This window comes from Bos taurus, chromosome 11, assembly GCF_002263795.3.
Source record: "Bos taurus isolate L1 Dominette 01449 registration number 42190680 breed Hereford chromosome 11, ARS-UCD2.0, whole genome shotgun sequence".
In the NCBI taxonomy this organism is placed as follows: domain Eukaryota; kingdom Metazoa; phylum Chordata; class Mammalia; order Artiodactyla; family Bovidae; genus Bos; species Bos taurus.
Window position 1 is genome coordinate 10,710,749 of NC_037338.1, and position 20,032 is coordinate 10,730,780.

General features: G+C 41.1%; 1 protein-coding gene across 2 annotated transcripts in view; it reads right to left on the minus strand.

Moving 5' to 3' along the window:
• The window catches only part of DGUOK (deoxyguanosine kinase), a 34,282-nt gene extending 14,616 nt beyond the window's left edge, over positions 1-19,666 (minus strand). Inside the window, exons 1-2 of one of the 2 annotated variants that reach the window (NM_001014888.3) lie at positions 19,494-19,666; positions 8,888-9,000 (exon numbers count right to left, since the gene is read on the minus strand). In NM_001014888.3, the coding sequence (NP_001014888.2) occupies positions 8,888-9,000; positions 19,494-19,635 (255 nt within the window). In that variant the 5' untranslated portion in view covers positions 19,636-19,666. The remainder of the gene's footprint in view (positions 1-8,887; positions 9,001-19,493) is intronic. The other variant, XM_015473387.3, reaches the window with a different exon arrangement.
• Positions 19,667-20,032: the final 366 nt, after the last annotated feature.

A 20,032-nucleotide genomic window follows, 5' to 3' on the forward strand; every position in this document is an offset into this window, starting at 1 on the left:
TGAGCAGGCTCCAAGGTATGGTGAAGGACAGGGAGGCCTGGTGTGCTGCAGTCTGTGGGGTCACAAAGAGTCAGACACGACTAAGCAACTGAGCAACAACACAACAGAAATTAAAGACATTTTAAGACAAGCAATCGCTCAGAGACTATATTAATACCACCTACATTCTAAAAAAAAAATTCCTCTAAAATAAACTTCAACCAATTGAAAAATGAATCAAAGAATCAAGAAATGGGAAGTGGCAATAAGAAAACAGTGTTCAGTGAATGACCAGCAGAAGAGAGTTAAGTATAAATTATTATTAATGTGGTTAAGAAGTTTACTGCCAATTTCTATAGTTAAAAGAGAAATTTCCAGGAATTCCCTGGCGATCCAGTGGTTAGGACTTGGTGATTTTACTGCTGGGGTCCAAGTTCAATCCCTGATTAGGAAACTAAGATCTCACAAGCTGTCCAGCCTGGCCAGAAAAAAAGAGAGAAAGAGACAGAGAAATTTCACTATGTACAAACATTCCAGAACTATAAAATTACAGATTTCTATGCTTGGGTGGTAGAGCCTAGAGAAGAAAGTAATAAAAAAGTAGTAAAATTTATTTTTTTCTTTCATGGAGATGCCATTAGTATCTATAAATAGGTTTAAACCTGAATATATATATATTTTTTATTGAAGTATAGTTGATGTACAATATTATATTAGTTTCAGGTGTACAACACAGTGATTCCGTATTTTTGCAGATTATACTCCACTATAGCTTATTACAACATAAATGGCTATAATTCCCTGTGCTGTATATTCTTGTTGCTTTGTCTATTTAGTATGTAGTAGTTTGTATCTGTTAATCCTACATTCCTGATTTGTTCCTCCCCCTTCCCTCTCCTCTTTGGTAACCACAAGTTTGTTTTCTGTATCTGTGAATCTTAAACATATATATATATATTTAACATGTATATTTTTAGTTTAAATGTTTCCACTAGCAGAGTAAAAATAGTAAAAATTACCACAGGAATGAAGCGGAGAAAGATGAAAGAAATATTTAAATACAGAAAAAAGAAAAAAAAAAGGAGATGAAAGCACAAAAATAAGGTGGCAGGAAGAAGTTAAATATAATCATGATCAAAGAGAAAAATTCCCAGGAATGGGAAGCAGACCCTCAAAATGTGTAAAAGCTAAAACTCCTGTTCATAAGTGAAACACCAAACCAAGATGACAGATATTAGTTGAAAACAAAGGGGCAGAAAAATCCATCAAGTAGGTGCAAATAAAAAGAAAGCAGATGTGGCAAAGCTGTATTAAGAAAAAAAGCATTAGGGACTTCCCTGGTGATCCAGTGGTGAAGAATCTGCCTGTCAATGCAGGAAACATGGATTCAATCCCTGGTCCAGGATGACCCTGCATGCCTCAGAGCAACTAAGCCTGTGCTCCAGAGCTGCAGAGCCACAGCTGCTGAGCCTGTGCACTGAAACTACTGAGGCCCGCGTGCCAGAGCCTGTGCTTGACACAAGCGAAGCCCCCACAAGAGGAAGACCACGCACTGGAGCGAGACAGGGGCCTCCCCGCTGCTCGCCGCAGCTAGAGGAGGCCAGTGTACAGCCACAAAGACCCATTTATTTTATGTAAAAATAAAAAATAAGTAAATAAATATTTTTAAAATACAAGGAGAAATGGGCAAAACATAATAAAAGCACAAAACTTTAGTACACTTCTCTTAGCATTTAATTAAAAAAAAAACCTGTAGAGAACTTGGAGGATTAGACTCTAAACCATTTTTTTCACATATCGGAAACTGGGATACATAGTACAATGCTTACTAAACAGAACAGACATTTTAATTATTCCTTAGGAGTGTCACTAAATTGATAGTCTCATAATCAATGGCATCTTAGAATGGATAAAATATGTGACATCAAACTACACAGAATTTACGGAAATACATACTCTTCTTAAAAGTCCATGGCAAACTTATGAAAACTGACCATACACAGGCCATGAAGAAAACCTCAGTAAGTTTCCCCAATGAGAAACTGTATCAGCCACACTGATCTTAACAAAATAAAACTAGATTAACAAAATAATAAACATACAAAATCTACTCAGAATATGTAAAACACTAAAAATAATTCTTAGGCAAAAAATAAGTTAAAACTACAATTACATATTTTTTAGAAATTTCAGTTACAGTCTCATATGTCAAAATCTAGAAGATAGGGCCATAAGTTATTCTACGAAGAAACTTTCCCATTGCAAATGCTTTTATCGGGTTGGCCAAAAACAGGTGGGAGAAAACCTAGTGAACCTTTTTGGCCAACAGTATTATTAAGGCAGAAAAAAGGGGAAAATACACAAATTAATCATTAACTTTATTAAAGACTTTTCAAAATACAAAAATTCTGAGAAATAAATTTAAAAGCAAAAAGTAATGAACTAGAATGCAAGCCCCAACAGAATTAAAAATTACAATCTATTAATTGCACCTTTTAAAAAAGAATAAATAATCATCTACCAAGTCTTTTCCTTTCAAAATATTCACACAGATAAGCAACATGAGACAAACAATAAAATAACTCTCAATACAGAATTTAAAGCATAAAAGACATGTACAAATTTTACATTATTAAATTTGAAAATCTTAATAAAAGGCAATTCTTTGGAAAAAAATTATCAAAAGTGACTAAAAACCCTGAATAATAATTGAGGAAGAAAGAGTTGTCCAATATTCCCCTCAAACAACATCAAGTCCATGTAATTTTGAAACTAATTTCTATCATACCTTCAAGGAATAGACAATTTCTATGCTAAAAATGATACAAAGCTCAATTCATTTTCATAACCCTGATGGTAAAACCTGTCAAAAACTGTATACCCAAATAGTAATACCAATTAAATTTATAAATACACATGCAAAAGTCCAAACAACGTATTAGCAAATTAATGCAACAGTACACCATGATCAAAAGGGTTCATTCTAGGAATGTGAGGATGACATCATTATCAAATCTATGACTAACACTAAGAGAAAAAAGCAAAGGAAAGAAAAATCCCATGGTTATCTCACTAGATGCTAAAAAAGGCTTTTGATGAAAACTTAACATCTGATACTGATAAAAACAGTTAATATCTTAGTAATAGAAGGGTACCTCCTCCACACAGTCTATTGAAATGAATGACAAGCACAGAACTTAATGATGATACATTAGAGGTAGTTTCACTAAAGACAGAAAAGATAAGGGTGACTACCATCACTGCTACTATTTAATATTATTCTGGAACTTCTATCTAACAAAAGAAACCAGAAATGAGGTTTGGATATTGGAAAGCCCTTACAAGTGATTAGGATTTAGAGAAAACTATTATTTTCTAAAACCTCAAGCAAATAAAGCAAAAAAAAAAAAAAAAAGAGAGAAGAGAGAGAATTAAGTCACACAAGACATATACAACAATCAACTGCTTTTCTTTAAAACAGCAATAACCAGTTTGAAAAAGATGATGGAAAAACAGTTCCCAGTCACAATAACCACAAAATATATAACCACTCAACATGACTATTACTGGAAATGCAGATAACAATTGGGGGAAAATTAAGACTCCTGTAACTTTCAAAGTCACATAAAGGGTAAAACCTTAAAAGCAAAAGAAAGAAAAACAAGTGCATGTTTTTATCACCTTGGGCTTGTAACAGGTTTTTTTAGACTTTCACATCAAAGGCAGTAACTACGAAGAAAATGTAGCTCTGACCACATAAAAACTTTCAAGTATTACATTGCGAAATATCCCATACAGAAAGGCAAAGAAAAAATGACAACACTGGGGAAAGAATCGACAGTATATGACAAAGAGTTAAGATATTTAACAATACAATGAGTTCTTATGAAGCCAGTACAAAAACCTGAAGATCTCAATAGGAGGAAAAAGTGGCAAGAGGTTTGAACAAGCAGTTCATAAAGAATACTAAAACATAGCCAATAAAGATTAAAAAGTTGTTCAATTAATTGGTAATCAGTTCAGTTCAGTTCAGTCGCTCAGTCATGTACGACTCTTTGCAACCCCGTGAACCACAGCACGCCAGGCCTCCCTGTCCATCGCCAACTCCGGGAGTCTACCCAAACCCATGTCCATCAAGTCAGTGATGCCATCCAACCATCTCATCCTCTGTCATCCCCTTCTCCCGCCTTCCCATCTTTCCCAGCATCAGGGTCTTTTCCAATGAGTCAGCTCTTCGCATCAGGTGGCCAAAGTATTGGAGTTTCAGCTTTAGCATCAGTCCTTCCAATGAACACCAAGGACTGATCTCCTTTAGGATAGACTGGTTGGATCTCCTTGCAGTCCAAGGGACTCTCAAGAGTCTTCTCCAACACCACAGTTCGAAAGCATCAATTCTTCAGTGCTCAGCTTTCTTCACAGTCCAACTCTCACATCCATACATGACCACTGGAAAAACCATAGCCTTGACTAGACGGACCTTTGTTGACAAAGTGATGTCTCTGCTTTTTAATATGCTATCTAGGATGGTCATAACTTTCTTTTCAAGGAGTCAGTTCAGTTCCGTCACTCAGTCATGTACAACTCTTTGCGACCCCATGAACCACAGCACACCAGGCCTCCCTGTCCATCACCAACTCCCGGAGTCTACCCAAACCCATGTCCATCAAGTCAGTGATGCCATCCAACCATCTCATCCTCTGTCATCCCCTTCTCCCGCCTTCCATCTTTCCCAGCATCAGGGTCTTTTCCAATGAGTTAGCTCTTCACATCAGGTGGCCAAAGTATTGGAGTTTCAGCTTCAGCATCAGTCCTTCCAATGAACACCCATGACTGATCTCCTTTAGGATGGACAGGCTGGACCTCCTTGCAGTCCAAGGGACTCTCAAGAGTCTTCTCCAACACCACAGTTCAAAAGCATCAATTCTTTGGCACTCAGCTTTCTTTATAGTCCAACTCTCACATCCATACATGACCACTGGAAAAACCATAGCCTTGACTAGACAGACCTTTGTTGGCAAAGTAATGTCTCTGCTTTTGAATATGCTGTCTAGGCTGGTCATAAATTTCCTTCCAAGGAGTAAGCATTTTTTAATTTCATTGCTGCAATCACCATCTGCAGTGAATTTGGAGCCCAGGAAAATAAAGTCAGCACTGTTTCCACTGTTTCTCCATCTATCTGCCATGAAGTGATGGGACCGGATGCCATGATCTTAGTTTTCTGATGAAGGGATGCAGCCAAAGCAAAAACACCACCCAGTTGTAGATGGGACTGGTGATAGAAGCAAGGTCTGATGCTGTAAAGAGCAAAATTGCATAGGAACCTGGACTGTCAGGTCCATGAATCAAGGCAAATTGGAAGTGGTCAAACAGGAGATGCCAAGAGTGAATATCAACATTCTAGGAATCAGCGAACTAAGATGGACTGGAATGGGTGGATTTAACTCAGATGACCATTATATCTACTACTGCGGGCAGGAATCCCTTAGAAGAAATAGAGTAGCCATCATGGTCAACAAAAGAGTCCGAAATGCAGTACTTGTATGCAATCTCAAAAACGACAGAATGATCTCTGTTCATTTCCAAGGCAATCCATTTAATATTACAGTAACCCAAGTCTATGCCCCAACCAGTAATGCTGAAGAAGCTGAAATTGAATGGTTCTATGAAGACCTACAAGACCTTCTAGAACTAACACCCAAAAAAGATGTCATTTCATCACAGGGGGCTAGAATGCAAAAGTAGGAAGTCAAGAAACACCTGGAGTAACAGGCAAATTTGGCCTTGGAATACAGATTGAAGCAGGGCAAAGGCTAATAGAGTTTTGCCAAGAAAATGCACTGGTCATAGCAAACACCCTCTTCCAACAACACAAGAGAAGACTCTACACATGGACATCACCAGATGGTCAACACCGAAATCAGATTGATTATATTCTTTGCAGCCAAAGATGGAGAAGCTCTATACAGTCAGCATAAACAAGACCAGAAGCTGACTGTGGCTCAGATCATGAACATCTTATTGCCAAATTCAGACTGAAATCGAAGAAAGTGGAGAAAAGCACTAGACCATTCAGGTATGACCTAAATCAAATCCCTTATGACATACAATAGAAGTGAGAATTAGATTTAAGGGACTAGATCTGATAGACACAGTGCCTGATGAACTATAGACGGAGGTTCATGACATTGTACAGGAGACAGGAATCAAGACCATCCCCAAGAAAAAGAAATGCAAAAAAGCAAAATGGTTGTCTGAGGAGGCCTTACAAATTAATAATCAAATAAATGTAAAATAAAATAACATACCATTCATTTTCTTCACTCTCAAGTCAGAAAGGATAAAAAAATAATACCCTGTGTTGCTGAAAATATGAGAAAAATAGTAAAACTTTTCTGAAGGAAGATTTTACAAAATGTAACAAAAGTCTCAACAAAACATGTAATTTGGGGACATCCAAATACCACTTCTAGATTACCCTCAAAATTAAGCCATTAAAAAGAAAAAAAGATATGCTACAAAAATATTCATCATTGTGACAGTTTATAATAAGCAGAAATTAGAAAAGTAAACATTCAAAATAAGGCTGGATGACTAAATGATAGTACACCACATTATACAGTGTAACATCATACAGCAACCGTTAAAACGACATTAACGGAAAGGAAGAAGGCCTTGGGTATCAAGGGACGTGCAAGTGACAGTCACAATTTTTACTTTAAAAGAGGAAACGTGGGCATCCCTGGTGGCTCAGTGTAAAGAATCCACTTGCCAGGGCAGGGGACACTGGTTGGATCCCTGGTCCGGCAAGATCTCACATGCCTTGGAGCAGTAAGCCCATGTGCCAGCTACTACTTAGCACGCACACTGCAACCAATGAGGCCTGGTCACCTAGAGCCCATGCTCCGCAACCAGAGAAGCCACCAGTGAGAAGCCCGAGCAGCGCAATGAGAGCAGTCCCTGCGTGCCGCAACTAGAGAAAAAGCCTGCGCAGCCATGAAGACCCAGCACAGCCATAAATACATTTTTTAAAAGATGAAATGTGTGTATGTTTTATACATTTATATGTGTGTTAATATATACATTTTGTCCTTTTAAAAAAATTTAAAAGGACAAAAATGTTAACTGTTTTATTTCCAGACAATGGGATTATCAGAGTAGTAATTATCTAAGTTGTGCCAAAATTTAGTGGCTTAAACAAAAAAAGACATTCATTAAATCCACTTCTATGGGAAAGGAATTCGGGACACAGCTTAGCCAGGTGGTTCTGCCTCAGGGTTTTCCATGAGATTTCAGTCAGGATATTGGCTGAGGCTACAGTCATCTGAAGACTTGACTGGGGATTCAAGGATTTGCTTCCAAGAAGACTCAGTCACACGGCTCCTGGCAGGACCAGTTCCTTGCTGCGTGGACCCCTTCACAGACAGGTACGCTGCATCACAGGGCAGCTGGCAGCCCCAGAGCCAAAAGTGATCGAGAGAGAGCAGGACGGAAGATACGGTGTCTTTTACCACCTACCACAGAAAGTCACACACTATTAATCCTGCTACACTGTACTCATTAGAAGCAAGTCACCAAGTCCAGATCACACTCCAGGGGAGAATTAAGAATAAAAGAATTAATACTATTTCCTTCTTGAAGGAAACAGTACCAAATCTGTGGTTATATTTTTAAATCCCCAAAGCAGGTGCCCTGTGGCATACTCAGAAAAAGATAATTTATTTACTAAATAGAAAAGTTAATCTCACAAATACACACACACAGGTACATACATAGATGGAGACAGTTTAAAAAAAACAAATATCCTCAGTAAGTATAAGTGTCTGCCAAAAAAGGTAACACGATCCTAAGTTGGAAGCACAAGCAAAGGGCACAGAGAACCAGTTCTATGGTATTCTGTACCATGTAGACGATATCTAAGATGTCCTGTTCAGCTCTGAGTGCTACTCTTACTAAAATCTAGGTGGAAAACCAACAGACAGGAGTGCATCTCCTACACAAAGTTACTTCTGCATGAGAAACAGTCTGGAGGAAAATGGTATTTGATTTCAAAGAGAAGACTCAACGGGGCAAAAAATCAAGAAATCATTGCCTTAGAAATGAATGAAGAGTTGCCATGTGGAAAAGTTAAAAGTCTTAAGAGTCAGAACTTGAACCAATGAATCAGAGTCACAGGTATGCAAAGTGGCTCATACAAGAACTTTCTAACAATAGGCTGTTAAAAGCAAGAATGAGGTACTCGTGACTGCTCCTGGAACTACAGGAGTCTGCGGAGATGCTGCCACTCCCTCAGTTGCTTCTGAGGGTCACGTCCAGTTGGTTGTTCCCTACTCACACTGATGTGGCTAGTGAGAAACCAAGCCCGTGGCCTCTCCCACAGCAACATACTGACGGGAGGGCTTCAGCCACAAGGCATCTGTGAAATGTACAGTGTTTGGGACAGGACAGTGCCTGGCACATAGTATGCACTTTATAAACGTTAGCTATGATTTCTGCATTGACTTAAAATGTGACAAGATCTTCTCTAAGATTCCTTTCAATTTCTAAGACTTCAAAACTAAGCTAAAATCACTGTAATTAACTACTATTCCTGATGGTCAATTTCAATAAAATACTTAAGGGTAGGAATGACAAAATTAATCTTCAATGACAGGATGGCTGGCCATGCTTTGGGAAACTGGAAAGAACAGAGGCAATCACTTAAACAGAAATGTCAAAACTACAAAAATCAAAACTTAACACATTCAAACAAGTCATCCCTCCCTGATGTACACAGTCTGCTTTCTGAAATAAAGGTATTTTAAAAAGGAGACACAAAATGGACTACTTCACCTACTTGGAGCAAATTAGATTACTGCAACTAGTTTATGAACCCAAGCCTGCCAACTACCCACCACAACTGAAAACTTACTTTTTGGGAGCCAGCAGCCAGGACATTCTGCCATGTTGCTACAGGTTCTGTAGCTACGTGCCACTCTGGGTAAGTTTTCGTGAGTAACTTCACAAAGGTGGATTTTCCCACAGCTGCAATGCAAACAGCATGTATTGGGACACTTCCCAAATCAGGTTACAGGAGAAGGCTGCTACTCAACTCTTCCACAAACACCCAACTCAGCAGCCACATCACTGTCAGACAGATGACAGGTCATGCCATGCCAACCAGAATCACCATGATGAATGCAGGTAACAGGGAGGAAAAATACCCCTAAGATTGGATTTGTAATTTTATTGCCCCAACCTCCCAGAGGAATAGAGTATTTAATAACAGTTAAAAATGGAATACTCTCAAAAGTAGACGAAATCAACTACATATGTTATAAACCTTGAATCACAGTCAGTTATTCTGTGACAGTATAAAATTGCAAGTTTTTCTATAGAAAATGAAGACAATGACCCTCATGCATTCAACAAATCTAACCAATACTCAGGGAGTGCTATTACGTGCTCAGAACCGTCTGGCACTGGTGGTACCACGGTAAACAAAACACAGATTTTTTGTACGGATTCTGCCCTCACAGAGCTTGTGTGAGAGACAGACACCAAGCAAACACATGAGTAACTAACAACAAACTGTGATAGTGCTAGGAAAGAAAAATGCATGCTGACTCTAATGTAGCTCGAAAGATCAAGGAAGGTTCCTCTGAAAAATGTGACCTGAGGTGAGACCTGAAAGACGAGGACTGGTCAGGTCAAGGGTGGGGTAAGGGGAGAGAGAGCAGCCAGGCCAAGGATGGGGGGAAAGGTCAGGAAAAGAGAAAAACAGTGCACAAGGGGAAAGAAGAGAATCTGTGGCCGTGAAGAAGGCACTGCAGGGACAGTGTGGTCAAAAGAGGGAGAAGGACGGCAAAAAGTGAGCGTGGAGAGGGCAGCAGGCAGGGCGGGCCAGGCCACACGGGGCCTTGTACCATGCGAAGAAGGGCAATGGGAAACCACTGAGGAAGAGTTTTAAGCAGGAAAATAACAAGTTACCACCTCATTTTTAAAAGACACTCCACCAGCTAGGTTGGAACACAACAGGAGCTTCAACCAAGGCAACAGCAGAGGAGGTGGAAAGTAGTGACTGCTATGAGAAATATTCTGGAGATGAAATTAACCCAGTACCACAACATTTAAGTTCCCTCTTCCCATTTACACCAACATCTAGCCCACACCTTCCTAAATTCCAGACTAAGAGCCCTCCAGACATTTCCACTTGAATGTCCCACAAGCACCTCGAAGTACTGACATTTGCTAAATGAACTCACGATCTTCCCGACCAAACTGAGCTTCCTCCCATATCCCAATCTCAGGGCACAACAGCACTATCCACTCAGTCACAACTTCCTCCTCTGCCAAACCTCAAGTGGCCGCCAAGTGCTGTTAAACATGCCTTCTAACATGTTGAACATGCCTTCTAACATGTTGAACATGCCTTCCCCATCTGTCCTTCTATTCCCATTTCCCACTCAAGACCAGGCTCTCATTTCTTGCCTCTCAAACTCTGGCCTTGCCCTCTTCAATCCATTATTAATACTGCAGCAGCCACACCACACAAAATAACCCTGCCTAAAATCCTCTGACAGGTCCCTACTCCCTTCATGACAAAATTCAAACCCTTTAGCATGGTGTATGACGGTGGTGGTGACGATGAAAGTCTCTGAGTCATGCCTGACTCTCTATGACCCCATGGACTGCAGGCCACCAAGCTTCTCTATCCATGGAATTCTCCAGGCAATAGGTTGGAGTGGGTTGCCACTTTCTTTTCCAGGGGATCTTTCTGATCCAGGGATCGAACCCAGGTCTCCTGTATTGCGGGCAGATTCTTTACTGTCTGAGCCACCAGGGAAGGCCAGCATGGCCTGTAAGACATATAAAAACCTGGCCCCTGCATAGACGGTTCTGCCTTAGCTTCTCTTCAGACACCCAGAGCTCCCGCTGGACCAAACGCCTTGCAACTTTAATCAGGCCGTGTGGTCTGCTGCAAATGTGCCTTCGCATGTGCTTTCCCACTTCCTGGGGAACCTCCTCTCCTCCTCTGACCAGCTACTACTCAGTCTTCAGGATTCTGCTTAGATACGCATCCTGTGTGCAGCCTTTCAGGACCTCACACCTATAAGCTGGATTGGCCCGGCAATGCTTGTGCTTGGCCTGGCGACGTGGATAAGACTCCATCACTGCCACTGTAATTCTGTTTCTCTAAGTAGAAGACGGGGTTCCTCCAAGGCAGGAACCAAAGCCCAGACTAATGACCCAGCCGAGTGAATCAAACATACATTATTAATTTCAGTTCCCTACGAAACCCACATCTATTAAAAACCAAAACATCCAAAACAATTGAGCACTTGGAGCTCAATCTCCCCTATCAGAGATGATCTTTCTCAAGTGAATTCCACCCTTAGAAGGAACCCAAATGGAACTAAGAGAAGGAAAGGGGAGGCATCCTTCCATCGATTCTATCAGCCATTCATGGTTGATGACTGGGAGTAAAGAGATGTCTCAGCAGGAGAGCCCACACATCCAATATGTGACATTTATCATACACTGCTCCAACTCCTCTCTGAACACAGGGGGTGAAAAACACACAACAGAAATCTGTGCATTTTGTACAGTCATGCTCATCTCTCAATCCCACGTCCACCGAGCTCCTGCGCGCCTCTGCCCCTCCCACACTTCCATGAATAAATGCCTTTCCCTGCTCTGTTCGGCCTGTGTCTAAATCCCTTCCCCATCATGCCCAAGGCCCACCTCTTCCACAAAGTTCAGGACATCTCTAGCTCACACCAAATTCCTACCATGTTGGGCAGTTGACTCAAACAAATATTTATTAACTGCCTCTGATACATTTAGCATTCAATTGGTTTGATTTTTCATGGGTCTCAATTTTGGTTTCCTAACAGGATCTGAATCTCTGAGGTTGGACCCCCAGGAATCCACATTTTTCAAGTATGCCCTAAGTGACTGTGATGTAGACTTACATTTCAGATTGTATCCAGAACAATCTGATCACAATCAACAGAGGTGGTTTTTAAAAAATATAGGTTCCAAAACCACATCCCAGACTACCAAAGAAGACCTTCTGGGCTTGTCATGGAGTGCCCAACAGGGCTGCAGGAACTACAAGCTGGTTGAATTTTCTATTATCAGACATCTGCCAGCCCTGAATCGTCCCTAGTTCAAAATATTTGGCAGAGATGGTCAATATTTAGATTGCAGGTTTTTGATGAAAGCTAAAACATGGTTCCTGGCTATGGGCTGAAAAACTATTTTAATTCACATGAAAAGATGAAGGTAACTGATTTCTTACATGGGTGGGGTAAAATGGTTGTTTGAATTAAATTTTTTTAAAGTTAAAAACAACTACCCAAGGAACAATTGCAGATGGAAAGGAAGGGCCCTGAGGGGTAGGGTGTGCCAACTTCACATCTGAGATCAGACACTATTAGTTCATCCAAGGGCAGTCAGTACTCTGAGAAACCGACTGGTGCTATTTAAACACACAAAACCCGGAATGCCAATAAACGAGATGTAATGGGAAATACACAGTCCCAATTACTGGAACAATCACACCAGTGCAACACCCCCAACTTGCACACCACTCCCCATTCCAAAAATTTTGGAAAGCCACTTTAAAAATGAGAAGCTAGACTTTCAGCAAAGAATAACAGTGAATGCTGATGGAAGGTCCTAGGAACTTTGCCATCCATGTCACTGTAGGGCTCAGAGAGCCTGGGTAATTTACCATAGAATGACCACAGAACTGCACTCCAGTGGAGCTCAGCTGTGCCAAGCACCACCCACCAATACAGAATGATTATTTTTAAAAATAATTCAAAATTATGTATTTATAATACATAACTTTTTTGGGGGTTATGATACTTGACCATAATAGTTTTTTTCTTGTTCCTAAAAGGAAATGAAACTTAAAAAGTTTTATTTTTTTAAGACTTAGGTTTTAAAATATTCCCAGGGGTTTCCTAAGAATGGTGCTGTCTAGTTCTCCACTGCTACACTGGTTTCCTCCTAGTGACCAGAACATCTGTGTCCAGACGTTCTCTTCTTCAGAGTAACACTGGGCCAGCTGAAAAATGCCTCCCCCTTGTCTGGTCTCTATACTGAGCACCAGCGTCTTCTGATATCATTATCTCAGACTTAAAACAATTAACTGTTCTTTTTCAGTATACGTCTAATATCATGAAACTTGGGAGGTTTCAGGCCTCATAAGCAGCATTAAACGCTCCCTTAGGGCCTTGGCTATCACTGTACTGTATTATGTGTGCCGTGACTTGAGAAAGGGCGGGAGGTACTTTGTGATTAGAGCACATTACATCAACAAGTTGACTTTTATTAGCACCAGTATTGTCATTCCACAGGATGGATCAAACAGTTCTGTTGTTAACATTCATCTTTTCCTAAATCATGTTTTTTTTTCCTCCCACAAGTTTTTCTATAAACTAGCAATACAATGCCTGTTACAGCTGCTGCAGCTGCTGCTAAGTCACTTCAGTCATGTCCGACTCTGTGCGACCCCACAGATGGCAGCCCACCAGGCTCCCCTGTCCCTGGGATTCTCCAGGCAAGAACACTGGACTGGGTTGCCATTTCCTTCTCCAATGCATGCAAGTGAAAAGTGAAAGTGAAGTCGCTCAGTCGTGTCTGACTCCTAGCGACCCCATGGACTGCAGCCTACCAGGCTCCTCTGTCCATGGGATTTACATTATACTAAAACCTAGTAGTTAAGATAGTATCTTGATGTAATGCTTACAGCTGTAGTTCATGGGAGCCTCTTAAATATACCGTGATCTCTAGGCATTTTCTTCTGAACAAGATGTAAAATCCTTTACCAAGAAGCAAGCAAAAGCAGTAAATATAAAACTGCCTATCTTTAAGCAAAAAAATTCTTCCAAAGAAAATTTAAAGCCTTTATTTCAGGAACTATATCTGATGCTATATTCATTCATTCAACCAACAGATGTTTACAGAGTAGCCACTAACGGCGGGTACTATAACTAAAATGAAGTAAGCTGAGATGCTGCCCTCAAGGAACTTATATTGAGACTCTGAGCATAAAAGCATTCTGGGAAAAAAATCATCAGCTGACTTAAAAGAAACTTGATATATTTCAGCCCTGATTACTTTCTCTTCTTTTCATGAGAAGAAAAAAAAAATCATTGTTAAAAAAAGAGAAAAAAAAAACAGTCCTCACAACTCCCAAAGTGTAGTTAAGCTTCTGCACTCAGCACAGACCTTTGCTGGTCCGGAATGCCCTCCCCAGCTCTGCCCACCAGCTGATTCATCCTTTCAGTGTCTCCTTCTCAGTGAGGTCTCCTTGAACTCTCTCCAGCTCCACTTTATCCCTGGGCAGAGTTAATTACTGCCTGTTCTGCTTTAAAAGGCATCACAGTGTAATTATTTGTTGACTCATCAGTCTCTCCAGCTAGACTGGGAACTCACGTTTTGAAGACAGGGACCAACCTTATTTCCTTTGCATCCTGAGTATCTGGCCAGGTGCTAAGAAGGAGATGGATGGATAGAATGATGTAAATCACAGAAACAGAGAATCCAATTTATTCCTAACATTGTATCCAATATACAAAGATTCCTTTTTTCCCTAGGAATCTTGCCCAAATGTTTACATTTAATGAAAATAAAAGATGACATTAGCAATGTTAAATCACTAATTTTGAATGCTGGAATGTTATTAGGAACGCTCTCCACTGCTTTACATACAAGCCTCTAAATGGCAAAAGAGAGGTTTCTTCTCTGCTGGGTCTTTGAAAACCAAGACGGGGGAAAAAAAAAAAAAAGAGACTAGTCTGAGATGACTCACTAACAAAAGTTCCTACAGCAATCCTTTATTCAATTTAGGTTTGTAAACACAAAATAACTGACTTTGGAAGGTGATAATACACTTTAGTGATGGATACACTTATATAAAAAAGATAGGGTAGGTATTTTATTTTTTAGATTTTAAGGGATTCTAGATCCCAAGCTTTGACTTTTAATCATAACATATGGCTCACAACTCATGCTAGATGCCATTACTTGCTGCTTCACTGATCCATTTCCTTACGTGCTACTGTGCGTACCTGCGGGGTCAGATAGCCAACATTTAGAGCAGAAAACAAGACAGGTCCCTCTAAACTTATCTAACTCCAGCTGGGACAGGGGTTCACCTTCCCCTGTTCAGGTTTCCTGAATGGATACTCCGACTTTTGGGGGTGGGGGGGAATGTCACCTGTGGTTAGAGAACAAGATAACTGTTTGATTGTACAAGCAGTTTATTGTGTTTCCTCTGTGGATACCAATGACTAACTTGCACACGGCTATGACAGCCCAGGATTCAAGCATCTAGCAAACACTGAATGAGTACAATAGGCCACACATGGGTTAGATGCTGGTGACACAACGATGAACAAGACACTCTGTGGCTAATCCAGGAAAAGTACTGAGGGTGTCAACAATCTCAACAGAACCCAAGTGCTGCAGAAGTTGTGGGTACAAAATGTTATGTGAGCACACAGAGGAGGCAGTGCCCAATTCTGTCTGGGGAGAGTCATCACCGTGTGGGGGTGATGGAGAATAATATAATAGGAGATAAAACTAGAAAGAGCCAGATTAAGATCCCCCAGTCCACTTCGCATTAGTCACTTCCTTTGGGCAACTGCACTCACTTCCAAGACTTCAACAACTACCCTGACAAGTCAACAACCTCCATGTCTGGGACTGCAGCTCCAATCTGTCTATGCACTTCAGGCACTTACTCTAATCTACCTCAGAACATCTATCTCTTGTCTCAGGCACCTCCTCCAAACGTCACTCTTACGTCCCAAGACTGCTTCTTCCTTCATTTCCATCCTCAGTTTTCAGTCAGTGTCTAAATTAAGGCTCCTTATCTCTCACCTCCAAGTGGTCACCAGGTCCTGTCAATACCACTTCCAAAATCTTTCTCAAACCATCATGATGTCTGATAATGTCCACCATTCTCTCTGTTCAGGCCTGCATCTTCCCTCCCTCCAACTACAATGGCCACAAAGCCTAGTCTGTCTACACCAACATTCATTCAACAAACTGCATGCAAGGCATGATGGGTACTGCAGCAAATAAGACATACAAAATGCCCACTTTATGAAGCTTTATTTTTATTCATTCATTCTAGTCCATTTCCTTTTAAACATTAATCTGGCCATGGCACACACTAGCTTTAAGTCTTCAGTAGCCTCCCATAGCCTACGTGAGAAACTCCTCGCTGTTCAGCGTCTGGCAAATCCTACCCTTCCAAATTCTTGTTCTGCTATCCTCTCACAGGCCCTTCAAACTCCCAGCACAAGCCTGATATTAAAACTGCATGTCTCCTGAGGCTCTGTGTTGGCAAATATTACTTCCTGTGCCTGGAACACTCTTTCCTCTGGGGGAGGAATTCCTACCCCAGAGATTCCAAGTCTCCATGTCCGAACATAGCACTCATCACTTGGTATAGAAACGATGCTTAGAAGTCCGCTCCTCCCACTTAGCTGTGAGTTCCTTACAGGAGAAGGCCTGGACCACATCTGAGTCTACCTCCACAGCAGGCACACACTGAGCTTTGGCTGCAGGAAAAAGCAAGGAGGTGGCCCAGAAATCTGGAAAGGATAAGAAGAAAAGCAAAAGGCAGGAAAACTGGGATAGGCACTTCAAATTTCACTTGATCATCTGTCCAAACCACTTATTTTGTGAAGTACTCTGTTCCTCTCTGGGCTCTGAGGACAAAGTTTCCTTTAGCAGCATGTTTCCCAAAATATAGGACAGAAAATCTTTTTAAAAAAAAACACCATGAGGCAGGTAGCCCCTCTCATTCCCTTCAATGTTTCTGATTTAGCTGGAGAAAAACACACATCTGTGGTGACTGGTCTCACTTAAATTTCAAGACCGCTGAGTCCAAATGGGTCCTTAATGCTGCCCAGCAGTTCTACATTTCTCCTGCTCACTAACCAGACTATTTCATGTCTTTCCTCTCTCCTCACACTGAGCTGATCTTTCTTCCTTCTACTGAGAAACTGACACAACCAGAAGATGTTCCCCAGGTTCCCACTGCACCTACTCAGGTCAGTAATCATTTATGTTGCCATTCTCCCTGTTTATTAGGGATAAACTGCTCCTAGCTAAAGCCAATCTCTCATTCTTAACTTGGGCAAGAGATTCCATTCCTTCCTGCTTACTAAAATCACTCTGGCAAGTCTATCCTCTCTCCTGTTTCACCAATTTTCTCCCCTTCTACCAGCTTATAAATATGATCTAATTCCTCTTACTAAAAGAAAAAAAAAATACAAAATCTAACTCTCTCAAACCCTTGTCCCATTTCAGCTATTACTCCACATCTCCCCTTTCAAGGAAAACTCCAAACAGTGGTCTTAACCCACTGTTTCCAATTCCTCACCTCCCATTCTCCTTGAACCTCTACAATCAGACTTTCATGCCCCCACTCCTATAAATTGTTCAAGTTCACCAAAGAGTTCCATTATTCAAACAACATTATACAGTCGATCATTTCTTTCCCAAACACCTTCTTCACTTAGTTTCCAGTATATCATGTTTCTGGCTTTCCTCTCATCTCAGTGGTCATTCCTCCTTTGTCTCTTTTGCTGGTTTCTTCTTATCATCTCAATCTCTCTTAACATTTGCATGCCCGGGACATGGTCCTTTCTATCAACATACATAGGCTCCTGGCTTTAAATACCATCTACATGTATAACTACAATCCAGGGAGACTCAACTCTAGACTCATATATCCAACTGACTATCCAGCCCTACTTAGATATCTAATAAGCTTATAAAAATCTAACATGCCTAAAACCAAAAACTTGAAATCACCCTTCTGTCCCCAGGCTGTTATTCCCACTTTTCTCTAAGAGAATTGGAACTCCATCTTTCAAGTTGCTCAGGCCAGAATGATTCGAGTCATCACTGACCCCTTTTATGTTATACTCCACAATTTCCTGTTACCAATTCCTGTGTGCCCTACCCTAAATGAAATTAGAATCGAATCACTTCTCACCACCTCCACTGTTAACATTCTGGTCCTACACACCATAACTCATCACTGCAGCAACTTCCTGACACCTTCTATTTTCAACAGATCAGCCAGAGTGATCTTTTTATAATCTTAGTCAAATCAAGTCACTTGACTGCTCAAATCTTCCAACAGTTTCTCATCTCAGTCAGAGTAAAATTCCATAATGGACTACAAGGCCTATACAATCTAGCCACCCTTACCCTCTGACCTCATCTCCCTCACCTGCCCCCTTGCCTCACTCCACTCCAGCCACAGCAGCTTTCCTTTTGTTCCCTGAACACATTTCCCAGCTCAGGGCCTCTGCACTTGATCTTTCCTCTGCCTGGAAGATTCTTCTCCACATTACCCACATGGTTCACTTCCTCACCTTCTTCAGGCTTTTGCTCAAATTATCACCTTCTCAGTGAGGCCTGTCTTGACAACTCAACTTAAAATTGCAACTTCCTTCAATTTCTCAATCCTGTATTTCCTCCATCACACTTTTTAATATCTAACATACTATTTATTTATGTTGTTAATTCTGTATCTCTCTCTACTAGAGTCCCATGAGAGCAGAGATTTTATTTGTTCTCTTCACTACTGTATCCTCAGGGCCAACAGCACTGCTGAAATATGGAAGTTGCTCAAAGGGCTATTTGTTGAATGAACAAATTGAGAAATTGTCAGTTTGCTGCTAAAAGTCTTCAATACTTAAAACTTCCTAATCCTTTTTTAGGGCTCAGCACCCTACAGGTAAAAGCCTCAAGTCAGACTTTAGCAACATTAGTAACTAACAGTAACTAATTGAATATTTTGCTTTATTTTGAAATATTTTTATTAAGGTACTGGACTTCTATTCACTCTTACAACAGTTATTTTTAATTTAACACGTTTTTAGGTTTAAAAAGTGAGCTGTTCTAAGAAAAATGTTAAGAAACTATAGTGGGACCAGCAGAGACATGGGAAAAATAGTGAAAGTGATATCTGAATGACTGGAGTTTATGAACTTACGGTAGGGTTGCCAGATAAAATAAGGACACTCAGTTAAATTTGAATTTTAGATGGGGGGGGGGGGTATGTTCCAAATACCGCATGGGACACACACTAAAATATTGTTATCTGAAATGCTATTTTAAATGGACATCCTTTTTTCCTCCCCTCAATCTAGCAACCTCATCTTAGGAGAACAAAGAAATTTCACCCTTCTCTTTGTCGCTTCCATTTTGATCTACCAAAACAAGATAGCTCTTGTCCCATTAACAGATTGCGTGGTTTTTATGCCTCAATAAACGTATCCCTGTGGGAGAGTACGAAGGCCTGACGTCTGAAAAATCCAAGAGGCAAAGGCACACAGCGCACCTTGAGTGGGGAAAGGTCTGGCAGCTCAGAACAAGGAGCCTGGCCGCAACAGATCGAAAAGGAAGGGCTTCTGGGCCCAACTCCCTTTCCTAGCCTCTCAGGGACCTGCTCTGCGGAGGCCGAAGCCTGGCACCTACTTTCTGGCCCTTACCAATGTTGCCTTCGACGGAGAGCCTTCGGGGACCACGCCCCGCGTGTAGACCCCTGGAAGGGGGCACACCCTCGAGTAAGCGCTGAACCATGAACTTCGAGGGTGCGCGCAGCAACCTTAGATAGAGCCGGCCAGCGGTCATCCTACCCACGATTCACGCAGCGATCACTTCCGTCGAGAGCACTTCCGCCCCCGATACTGCTGTAGAGACACTCCGGCGCACCTTTGACGTCACGCGGGAAGTAGGTGGTGTTGAGCTGGCTCGAAGGGAGGGGCCGAGGCGGGGGGCCGGGGGGGGTGGGGGAAATCTCTCTGTTCTCGCGATATTTGTAGGAAAGTGTTGCAAGAAAGACTTCTAGTGTTGGGTACTGGAGAGTTTAATGAAAGTTGGAGTTGCTGCTGCTTTATTCGCTTGTCTGTTTGTGTTCACTGGAAAAGCAGCATTTAAAAACTGCCATAACTCAACAATTCATCACCTTTGCATATTTGTCTCACTTTAGAATAAATTTCGTAACTAAAGACAAATAAAAATAATTGTA